This window comes from Elephas maximus, unplaced genomic scaffold (genome assembly GCF_024166365.1).
Source record: "Elephas maximus indicus isolate mEleMax1 unplaced genomic scaffold, mEleMax1 primary haplotype scaffold_116, whole genome shotgun sequence".
In the NCBI taxonomy this organism is placed as follows: Eukaryota; Metazoa; Chordata; class Mammalia; order Proboscidea; family Elephantidae; genus Elephas; species Elephas maximus.
The window spans coordinates 40,125-52,484 of NW_026060245.1; the positions used below are offsets into that span (position 1 = coordinate 40,125).

General features: G+C 42.8%; 1 protein-coding gene across 1 annotated transcript in view; it reads right to left on the reverse strand.

Annotated features, from left to right (window-relative positions):
* LOC126069911 (deleted in malignant brain tumors 1 protein-like) overlaps nucleotides 1–12,360 on the reverse strand; it is an 87,336-nt gene that overhangs the window by 31,544 nt on the left and 43,432 nt on the right. Inside the window, exons 33-36 of the mRNA XM_049873552.1 lie at nucleotides 4,755–4,793; nucleotides 3,951–4,274; nucleotides 2,396–2,416; nucleotides 1,049–1,087 (exon numbers count right to left, since the gene is read on the reverse strand). Of these exons, the coding sequence (XP_049729509.1) occupies nucleotides 1,049–1,087; nucleotides 2,396–2,416; nucleotides 3,951–4,274; nucleotides 4,755–4,793 (423 nt within the window). The remainder of the gene's footprint in view (nucleotides 1–1,048; nucleotides 1,088–2,395; nucleotides 2,417–3,950; nucleotides 4,275–4,754; nucleotides 4,794–12,360) is intronic.

The window sequence follows — 12,360 nt, forward strand, 5'->3', positions numbered from 1 at the left end:
GTAGTGTCATGAACTGATGGCCAAGCAGCTGTTGACAAATAAAAAAAATGATTATCACCAGAGAGTGAACCCAGATGTAAACCGTGGACTTTACTTAATAACAAGGCATCAATAGTGGTCCACCAATTAGTGTAACAAAGATACCACAGGAATGCAAGATGGTAGCAGGACAGACTTTGTTCAGGTGGAGGGCAAGCACATGGGAATTCTCTGTGCTTCCTGTACAATTTTTGGGCAAACTGCTCTGAAAAATAAAGTCTATATGGGTATTGGTGATGGCTGCACATAATTACTGTTATTGAAAACTCATTGCCATCGCGTCCATTCTGACTCATAGTGACCCTATAGGATAGAGTAGAACTCCTGCATAGAGTTTCCAAGCAGAGTTTCCAAACACTATTGGGTAGTTCTACTCTGTCCTATAGGGTCGCTATGAGTCAGAATCAACTCCACAACAACAGTTTTATTTATTTATTTATCTATTTTTTAACGCCTTGTCCCTTCTCTAGTGTCTAGAACACTAGAAAACGTGGGGTCTCTGTGTAGTCAGCTTGGCCACCCCTCTCTGGATAAATCACATATTATGTCCTTTCAGGGATGTCTGCACTGCTTAGAGCAATGCTTCCCGCGTTTTAGTCAGGTGAGGAGTCCATAAAGTACACTCAGCCACAGAGATTTCTCTGTCTCTGCCTGGTCCCCTGGGAACTCCAGCCAAGAAAGGAGGGAGGTGGGAGAAAGGGGTTTAAGAAAACGCTGTGCTTGTTGATAGGGTTATTTGCACTATTATTTATTCCTAAGAACAATCTCTCCCTTTGGATAACATTTTCCAAGTATTTTAACACGTATTTATCGCTCGTGACCCTCTCAGTAACCTCGTGAGGTGAGAATCCAAACCCGTTGCCATCAAGTCAATTCTGACTCATAGTGACCCTATAGGACAGAGTAGAACTGCCCCAGAGCTCTCCACAGTGTCTTCATCACTGAGGGAAAGGGTAAGAGCTTTTCTGGGCATCTTGGCCACACACTCAAAAGGGAGCTCAGAACTTACTGGTTGGGCGGGTGGTGTCGTGAACTGTTGGCCAACGAGCTGTTGACAAATAAAAAAAAAGATTATCAGCAGAGAGTGAACCCAGATGTGAACCATGGACTTTAGTTAATAATAAGGCATCCATAGTGGTCCATCTAATTACAATGGATTCCAACTGCAAACCTTTTGGTTAGCAGCCGAACTCTTAACCACTTTGCCACCAGGGCTCCAATTACTGTAATTAGCGTAACTATAATTACACACATGAAAATCTTAAATTGGCAAATGTTGTATTATATTTGTCCTTTACAACAGTGAAAAAAAATAATGATCAGTTTTTCTTCATCCATCTGACACAACTATTGAGTGCTTGCTTGCTCTGTGCCAGGCCATATGCCCACTTGGGTTTACAGAGAGGGGCTGGGTCCAGGCTTCACTCTCCTGGAGCTCACAGCCTGGAGAGAGGACACCAGAGAGCTAGTGCCGCACAGTGTAATGAGGCTGGTGGATGTAAGCCCAGGAAAGAGGAAGAGTCCAAGGGTTGGCTGCTGACCCAGACTGGGTGGGGAGAAGGAGGCCGGTAACCAAGGAGGGCCTGGCAGAAAGCTGGAAGGATGTTGCAGGCAGAGGAAACAGCATGAGCAAAGGGACTGAGGTATGACAGTACCTGGCACAGGTGTGGATGGAGTAGCAGGGGAGGGAGAGATGGAACTCTTTTTGAAGCCAGGACTGGAATTGTGCTATAGAATGGGGGTCTTTACCCAGAAGGCCTTGGGGAATCACCTGAAGGGTGATGAGGTCAGGATGATCTTTGCTTTGCATAAAGGTGACTCTGGCTGCAACATGGAGAATGCATGGGAGGAGGAAGCTGGGAACCACCGCAGGCAGTGAGGAGGAGGTGGAGGTGGAGTGCAGTAAGGATAGTAAGGAGCCTGGAGGGTGCTGGGAATACTCAAGGGAGGGCTGGAGCAGCTCGGGAGCGGGCAATGGAAGCCATTCCATGTGGAGCTCAGCCGTGAAGCAGGCCCCAGTCAGCCTTCACTGACCAGGGCATGGTGTCTGGGAGGACAGGAGGACCCCACACAGGCAGCAGACCTCTCCTTGGGCCTTAGGCTGCCAGGCCTCTGAAGAGGGGTGAACGTCTGGAGAGGAGTGAAGTTTTCCAGGGAAGCTCACAGTGAGAGCAGCCAGAGAGAGGCCCAACCTTCCTCGGGTTGGGACATGGCTGCAAGGGACCCAGCCCCTCATGGAGGGTGCAATAGCAAACTCTTCAGAGGGTGAGCGACAAGCCCTGAGCAGCCCAGAGAGCAGCCACTGCGAGAGCAGAAGGAGGGGCAGCCGGAGGTTAGACGAAATTACGGTACTTACCAGGTGTGGTTACGTAGCTCCCTACAAAGAGAGAGAAGAAAAGTGTCAGTCACAAAAGTGTGGCCAGGAGGAGTGTGGCCTGAACAAGGGCAGGGACCCACCCATATGGCTCACAGCCAGACCCCATGACTGAGCGCCCCCCCCACAGGCCCACTGAGTTACTGTCCTCAAGAGAAAGCCTAAGTGCCTAAATATGCTTCTCCCATTGTGCTTCCTCCACATCATTATTTGGGGGACATCAGCATCACAGCCCACCACCTGTCTGTCAGTTTGTCATACTGTGGTGGCTTGCATGTTGCTGTGCTACTGGTATTTCATACCAGCAGGGTTGCCCATGGTGGACAGGTTTTAATAAAGTTTTCAGACTAAGACAGATTAGGAAGAAAAGCCTGGGCTCTGCTTAGCAATGCACTCTGAGGGCCAGAGTATTTTTATCCCACCAAACCAGACAAGAGGACCGACATGTTGTGGGCTCAACTGGTACCACCTACATACCCTAAAGTTTTCAGGGAAGGGTCTGGAGAGGCAAAAATAACTTCACACACCCCTCCTGTGGCTCCTGGTTGGGGACTGTTGAGGTAACCAGGAAGAAAAGGGACACCCATGACAAGGTCAAATCAGATGGATTGCACAGGAGATGCCACCGTGGGAAGCAAAGGCTGAAGACGCTGAGCCGATCTGAAACTCAGCCACTGCCGGTACTCTGCACCGAGGGTGGAGCATTTGTCAGCTACCTCCCGTTGTGAGGAGGCACCGGGAAAAGCCTAGTCAGATCCTGTCCATTCTTTCCAACCTCAAGGTGATTGATTAGCTCTGTGTGTGAATGATGGTGGCTGAGCTGATCCAAAACCAACCCTTTGCCTTGCGTGTTTTAAGCAAAATATTTCAGCCAGACTGACTATGTATGATCTTTAAGGTCTAGCCGTAGGCGATTACAAGGCTTTGCCTGGCAAATCTCCTGAGAGAAGCTGTCCTCCTCGCGAGACTTTGTGTGCTGCGTTCTCTGGAGGGAGTTGTAGTCAAGGACTCAGGGCTCGTCTCCCCTTGGCCAGCCATGTCTTATGCATATCTGCATTTCTAGTCCAGACGCCTTCTTATAAGTGGCCTCAGCTGAGACGCTATTCCCTGATTGACTTGGTGTATTTCTGCTCTTTACTCTCTCCCCTCTCTTCCCAAGGTCCATAAAGAGGCTTTTGTTGGGGACACCTAGTCAGGGAGATATTTCCCCTATCTGTGCTGCGTGTTGTCTGACCCTGAAAGGAACACTGGGGAGCCAGAGCTTTTCTCTTTTTCCTCTTGCCTACGTTTCATGTTTCACAGTAACTGAAAAAAGTCTTGATTGTTGCTTTCAGTTTGCTTCCTTAACCTAATTGACCACCTCAACACCTGGAGGTTCTGGAAAGATTACCCACGACTCTTGGCAGAGAGCTAAGGAGGCTTCAATGAAATAGGAAATATAGAACACGTTTTGAGTAAGAAGAACAAAATACAAAAACACTCTCTTCATGAGCAAACCCCACTCCAAGAGAGGGAGCCTAATGTCTTTGAGACCCACCTGAGCAGATGATGCCAGCATCCTCATAGTGACCACAGTTATGAGAGAGCCAACCTCTGTGGGGACAGCTCCACAGGTAGGACTCATGTCCTGAGCAGCTCACATCGTCCAGGACGATCTGTCCTGAGCCCTGACCAAACCGGGCATTTCCTGGAGCTGATATGGCCCAGCCACAGCCCAGCTGCCTGCAGACCACGTTGCCATCATTGGTGTCCCAGAGGTCATCACACACGGTGCCCCAGGAGCCTTGGTACAGAACCTCCACGCGGCCCTGACACCGGTCACTTCCATTTACCAATCTCAGGGCCAAACCGGAATCTGTCTCTGGAAGAGGGCACAAGAATTTCTCACTGATGTATAAACTTTGGGATAATTCCTGAAGTGTGTCTGGGCTCTGGCCAAGGACAGTGACCCGACAGACACTGACCCAGGCAAATTTGCTTGGAGAGCACATTATACCTTCACTCCCCCTCTACTCAATCCCCCTGAAAAATGAGGTTGCAAGGAATCACATGGATTTGAGGAGTTACTAGGGCCTACACTGAATACCCAGAGAGGACCTACCAAGACAGGACACCAGCATGGCTTCCAGAAGAGACCTAGGACCTGGCTCTTCCAGCTGATTCAGCTATTCTCAGGATAGACAAAGCAAGGGACCTACCCAGATGAGGCCCAATGCCTTACTCTGAAGGTTCCCCCTCCCTGAGCTCATGCATGTCATTGTCAACTCAGTTCCTCATGACTCTCAAATCATGGATACTCTGCATATAGGGAGCTGCAGGGATGGCGGATGGGAATATGTACCTGTTGTTACTGCAGGTGTGGATGTTAAGGGCTGTGGATCTGCAGAATGCAAATAGAGGAGAAAAAGTTGATTTAGACATTGTAGGAGGAGGTTCATATGCCAAAACTCATGGGGCCATTCAGACCTCATGGCCCTGAATCCCACACTGGGACTCTGACCATCACAGGCCATGTGTCCTGTACAAGTCAACAAAGGTCTCTACCTCTCAGGAAGTTATCTATGAAATGTCCTTAAGGTAGGAAGTCAGACTGGTAACATCCAAATCTCTAAGTCTGTGATTTATTTTTCTCCATTAGCAACTTTTCTCCTGCCTATTTTTTATGACAGTTTACTGGATGATGCACCTGTGTTCATCACCAAGATGTAAGTACATGAGGGAGGATATCAGACCTCCCATGAGCCAGGAAAACTGCCAGTACGTGAACAATGCTCCTTCTCTCTGGAGAAGATGTGGCCTTGCTGAGGATGACCCTGGACTGAGGACAAAAAACCAGCATTAAAATTATTCCCTCAGGCAGAAGTTCATAGTTTATCATTCAGAATGCTCATTTGAGATTAATCAGAGGTGGGCCAAGATGGTAGTCAGATGCTTCCTGTGGTTCCTCTTAAAAAAAAAAGACTCCCCCCACCCCAAAAAAGTGAATAGACTGTATATGACAATCTAGGAGCCCTGAACATCAAAAGCAAAGTTGAGGAATTGGACTGAGTGGCAGGGGGAGGGAGACACGGTTCAGAAGCAGCGAGGAGTTGCCAGGCCTGACCCAGTGGGAATTGGCACCCTGCAGGCCAGGCTGGCTGGTGCAAGTCGTGAGGCAAGCAGTGGCGTTCGGGATGCATTTTCCACATTGGGAGAGACTGAGCAGCAGAGAATCTACTCAAGCCTCCAGAACCAGTGAAAAGTGGCACTCAATCAGCCATCAATAAGTACATGCATCTAACCTACCGTGCGGATCAAAAAACATCCCTTTGGGAAAAATCACTCTCCCATTTGCCCAGTACCTCCCCACTCTGCATTGGGTCCGAGGCCAGCTTCAGAGATTGCCACGTGCTCTGGGATGGAAGTAGGACCCGTAATGTACCCTGAGCCATTCTCCCAGCCTTGGAGAGGAAACAAATTAAGAAACAAGAAAAAATAATCTACCAGCTCCCCTAAGCTGGGAACTAAGGGCAGGCACAGCTCCTTTGCCTAGGCACAGGCATAAGGGGTCCACGGACATTGAATGCCTTTCACCCCTGCATAGACCCGTGTGGGCCCATTTCAACAGCGTAGGCCCTCAGCACAGTACAACAGGGTATATACCTGAAGCCTAACTTCAACTGTATCAGCTATATGGTGGAGTGGCAGGTTCTTGACTTTTGACACCACTCTGCCTATTAAGCAGGGTCCTCACTCACCCACGGCAGGGGCCTGAAAACTGGTGGGTCAGCACATGATTGCAGCCAGATACCTGTGCCTACACGAATTACCCCTGCCCATCTAGGATTGTAGGTGAGAGCCTGCACCACACACTTGGTGACTGATTACCTGGACACCTGAGCTGAATCCATACAAGAAAAGTAAATGGACTCCTGGGTTCACATACCTAGTAACAGATCTAACCACTGGGTGACAGGATGTTAGAGCTTCAAAGGTGCCAATAATCAAACTTGCTCACACAAGCAGCCTATTTGGGCATATCAGAACAAAACAAGAAGCTAAGACACAGTAAGCGAACATAAAATAAAGAAATATAATAACTTATTGATGGCTTGGAGACAACAGTCAATATCAAATCACATAAAAAGGCAGACCACAATGGCCTCAGAAAGCTCTGAAAACAAAGAATCAATAAACCTTCCAGATGAAGAGAATTTCCTGGAATTACCAGGGGTAGAATAAAAAAGATTAATATACAGAACTCTTCAAGAGATCAGGAAGAAGATCAGGCAAAACACAGAACAAGCCAAGGGACACAAAGATAAAGCAATAGAGGAACTTAAGAAGGTTATAGAAGAGCATAATGACAAATTTAACAGGCTGCAAGAATCCATAGAAAGAGGTCAAAGAGAAACCCAGAAGATTAACAATGAAATTTCAAAATTAAACAACTCAATAGAAAGTCATAGGCACAGAATTGAGCCAACAGAAGTCAGAATTAGTGAGATTGAAGATAAAGCACTTGACACCAACTTATTTGAGGAAAAATCAGGTAAAAGAATTTTTAAAAATGAAGAAATCCTAAGAATTACGTGGAGCTCTATCAAGAGAAATAACCTACAAGTAATTGGAGTACCAGAACAAGGAGGGATAACAGAAAATACAGAGAGAATTGTTGAAGATTTGTTGGCAGAAAATTTCCCTGATATCATGAAAGGTGAGAAGATATCTATTGAATCCCACAAAGACAGATCCCAAAAGAAAGTCACCAAAACATCTTATAATCAAACTTGCCAAAACCAAAGATAAAGAGAGAATTTTAAGAGCAGCTAGGGATAAACAGGAAACCCTGGTGGCATGGTGGTTAAGTCCTATGGCTGCTAACCAAGGCGTCAGCAGTTCAAATCTGCCAGGCACTCCCTGGAAACTCTGTGGGGCAGTTCTACTCTGTTCTATAGGATTGCTATGAGTTGGAATTGACTCGACAGCAGTGGGTTTTGTTTTGTTTTGTTTTTTAGGGATAAACAAAAAGTCATCTACAAAGGAGAGTCAATAAGGCTAAGCTTAGACTACTCAGCAGAAATGACACAGGCAAGAAGGCAATGGAATGATGTATATAAAACCTTGAAGGAAAAAAATTGTCAAAGTTATATATTCAGCAAAACTGTCTCTCAAACATGGAGGCAAAATTAGGGCATTTCCAGATAAAAAGGAGTTTAGGGGATTTGCAAAAACCAAACCAAAATTACAAGAAATACTAAAGGGAGTCCTCCAGTTAGAAAATCAATAACTTCAGACAACAACTCAAGACTAGGACACAGGACAGAGCACCCAGATGTCAACCTAGATAGGGAAGTCACAAAAATAAAGCTAAAACACTGAAAATAGGGAAACAGAGACATCAATATGTAAATGATGACATTAAAACAAAAAACAGGGACTAAAAAATGTAGTCAAAGGTCTTTCATATGGAAAGGATGTCAAGGGGATATAAAAAAATAAAAGGTTGGTTTACACTTAGAGAAATAGTGATAAATATTAAGGTAACCACAAAGGAAACTAACAATCCTAGACATCAAAGTAAAAAACAAGAAAAACAAAAAGATTCAACAAATACAAAATCAATAACAATGAAAAAGATGAAAAGAAAATACATGAAGAAAAACAACTCAGCACAGAAAACGAAGTGGAACAAAGAGATTTTCAACAACACACACAAAAAAAGACATCAAATGACACGTCTAAACTCATACCTATCAATAATTATGCTGAATGTAAATGGATTAAATGCACCTATAAAGAGACAGAGAGTGGCAGAATGGATTAAAAAACACAATCCGTTTATATGCTGCCTACAAGAGACACACCTTAGACTCAGAGTCACAAACAAACTAAAACTCAAAGGATAGAAAAAAATATATCAAGCAAACTACAATCAAAAAAGAGCAGGAGTGCAATGTTAATTTCTGACAAAATAGACTTTAAAGTAAAATCTGCCACAAAGGATAAGGAAGGACACTAAATAATGATTAAAGGGTCAATACACCAGGAGGACATAACCATAATAAATATTTACACACCCAATAACAGGGCTCCAAAATACATAATACAAATTCTAACAGTACTGAAAAGAGAGATAGACAGTTCCACAATAACAGTACGAGACTTCAACACACTACTTTTGGTGAAGGACAGAATATCCAGAAAGAAGCTCAATAAAGAAACAGAAGATCTAAATGCCACAATCAAACAACTTGGCCGCATAGACATATACAGAACACTCCATTCAACAGCAGACAAGTATACTTTCTTTTCCAAAGCACATGGAACATTCTCCAGAATAGACCACGTATTGGGCCAAAAAGCAAGCCTTAACAGAATCCAAAGCATTGAAATATTACAAAGCATCTTCTCTGACCATAAGGCCATAAAAGTAAAAATCAATAACAGAAAAAGTGAGGGGGGAAAAAAACACACTGGAAACTGAACAACATCTTGCTCAAAAACTGTGGGGTTATAGAAGAAATTAAGGAAAGAATAAAGAAATTCACAGAGTCAAATGAGAATGAAAACACATCCTACCAGAACCTTTGGGACACAGCAAAAGCAGCGATCAGAGGTGAATTTATACAATAAATACACACATCCAAAATGAAGAAAGGGCCAAAATCAAAACATTAACCCTACAACTCAAGCAAATAGACAACGGCAAATGAAGACCTCAAGCACCAGAAGAAAACAAATAATAAAAAATAGAGCAGACTTAAATAGAGAATAGAAAAACACTTGAAAGAGTTAACAAGACCAAAGGCTCGTTCTTCGAAAACAAACAAACAAAATCAATAAACCATTGGGCAAACTGAGAAAAGAAAAACAGAAGAGGAAGCAAATAACCCTAATAAGAAATGAGATGGGCGATATCACAACAGACCCAACCAAAATTAAAAGAATCATAACAGAATACTATGAAAAATTATATTCTAACAAGTTTGAAAACCTAGAGGAAATGAACAAATTTCTAGAAATAATGCCTACCTAAACTAACACAAAGAGAGGTAGAGGAACTAAATAAACGAAAGGAGAGATAGGTAAAGTAACCAAAAAACTACCCCCCCCCCCAAAAAAAGCCCTGGCTCTGACGGCTTCACTGGAGAATTCTACCAAACTTTCGGAGAACAGTTAACACTACTACTACTAAAGGTATTTTAGAGCATAGAAAAGGATGGAATATTCCCAAACTCCTTCTATGAAGCCAGCATAACCCTGATACCAAAACCAGGTAAAAAAAAAAAAAAAAAAGAAAATTGCAGACCAATATTCCTCATGAGGAAACCCTGGTGATGTAGTGGTTAAGAGCTATGGCTGCTAACCAAAAAGTCAGTAGTTCAAATCCACCAGGTGCTCCTTGGGAACTCTGTGGGGCAGTTCTGCTCTTTCTCATAGGGTCACTATGAGTCAGAATTGACTCAATGGCAAAGGGTTTGGTTTTTTGATCCCTGATGAACATAGATGCAAAAGCCCTCAACAAAATTCTAGCCAATGGAATTCAACAACATATCAAAAAAAAATAATTCACCATGACCAAATGAGATTCATACCAGGTATGCAGGGATGGCTCAAGATGAGAAAAACAATCAATGTAACCCATCATATAAATAAAACAAAAGACAGAAACCACACGATCTTACCAACTGATGCAGAAAAGGCATTTGACAAAGTTCGAAACACATTAATAATAAAAACTCTCAGCAAAATAGAAATAGAAGGGAAATTCCTCAACATAATAAAGGGCATTTATATGAAGTCAACAGCGAACATCATCCTAAACAGAGAGAGCCTGAAAACATTCCCCTTCAGAGTTGGAACCAGACAAGGATGACCTTTATTACCACTCTTATTCAACGTTGTGCTGGAGATCCTAGCCAGAGCACTTAGACTACACAAAGAAATAAAGGGCATCCGAAGCGGTAAGGAAGAAGTAAAAGCATCTCTATCTGTAGATAATATGATCTTATACACAGAAAACAAAGAATCCACAAGAAAACTACTGGAACTAATAGAAGATTTTGGCAAGGTATCAGGATACAAGATAAACATATAAAAAGCAGTTGAATTCCTCTACACCAACAAATAGAACTTTGAAAAGGAAATCACCAAATCAATACCATTTACAATAGTCCCCAAGAAGATAAAATACTTAAGAATAAATCTAACCAGAGACATAAAAGACCTATATAAAGAAAACTACAAGACACTACTGCATGAAAACAAAAGAGACCTACGTAGTTGGAAAAACATACCTTGCTCATGAATAGGAAGACTCAGCGTTGTGAAAATGTCTATTCTACCCAAAGCAATCTACAGATACAATGCAATCCTGATCCAAATTCCAATGGCATTTTTAATGAGGCGGAGAAACAAATCACCAACTTCATGTGGAAAGGGAAGAGGCCCTGAATAAGTAAAGCGTTACTGAAGAAGAAGAAGAAGAAAGTGCGAGGCCCCACACTACCTGATTTTAGAACCTATTATACCGCCATAGTAGTCAAAACATCCTGGTGCTTGTACAACAACAGATACATAGACCAACGGAACAGGATTGAGAATCCAGACATAAATCCACCCACATGTGAGCAGCTGATATTTGACAAAGGCACAAAGTCCATTAATTGGGGGAAAAGACAGTCTCTTTAGCAAATGGTGCTGGCATAACTGGATATCCATCTGCAAAAGAAAATGAAACAAGACCCATACCTCACACCGTGCACAAAAATTATTTCAAAATGGATCAAAGGCCTAAATAAATATAAAATCTAAAATGATAAAGATCACGGAAGAAAAAATAGGGACAAGGCTAGGAGCCCTAATACATGGCATAAACAGAATACAAACATTACTAACAATGCACAAACACTAAAAGAGAAACTAGATAACTGGGAGCTCCTAAAAAGCAAGCACTTATGCTCACCCAAAGCCTTCACCAAAAAAAAGTAAAAAGACAACCTACAGACTGGGAAAACAAATTTTTGGTTACAACAAATCTGATCAGTGTCTAATCTCTAAAATCTACAAGATACTGCAAAACCTCAACAACAAAAAAACAAATAACCCAATTAAAAAATGGGCAAAGGATATGAACAGACACTTCACCAAAGAAGACATTCAGGCAGCTAACAGATACATGAGGAAATGCTCACAGTCATTAACCATTAGAGAAATGCAAATCAAAACTACAATGAGATACCATCTCACCCCAACGAGGCTAGCATTAATTAAAAAAAAAAATACAAAATAATAAATATTGGAGAGGTTGTGGAGAGACTGGAACACTTATACACTGTTGATGGGAGTGTAAAATGGTACAACCACTTTGGAAATCGATTTGGCACTTCCTTAAAAAGCTAGAAATACAACTACCATACAGTCTAACGATCCCACTCCTTGGAATATACCCTAGAGAAACAAGAGCCCTCACACTAACAGATATATGTGCACCCATGTTCATTGCAGGACTGTTCACAATAGCATCACAAAAGATGGAAATAACCTAGGTGCCCATCAATGGAAGAATGGATAAACAAATTATGGTATATTTACATAATGGAATACTACATAATGATAAAAAACAACGATGGATCGTGAAACATCTCATAACATGGATGAATCTGGAAGGCATTATGCCAAGTGAAATTAGTCAGATGCAAAAGGACAAATATTGTATGAGACCACTATTATAAGAACTCAAGAAAAGGTTTAAACACCGCAGAAAACATTCTTTGAAGGTTATGAGGGTGACGTGGGAGGGAGAGGGGAATTCACTAACTAGCTAAACCCAAAACCCAGTGCCATTTTAACCAGCTAGTAGACAAGAATTATCTGAGGTGAAGGGAAGGACAACAGACAATACAGGGGAAGTCAGCACCACTGGACTAAACCAAAAGCTAAGAAGTTTCCTGAACACAACCAAA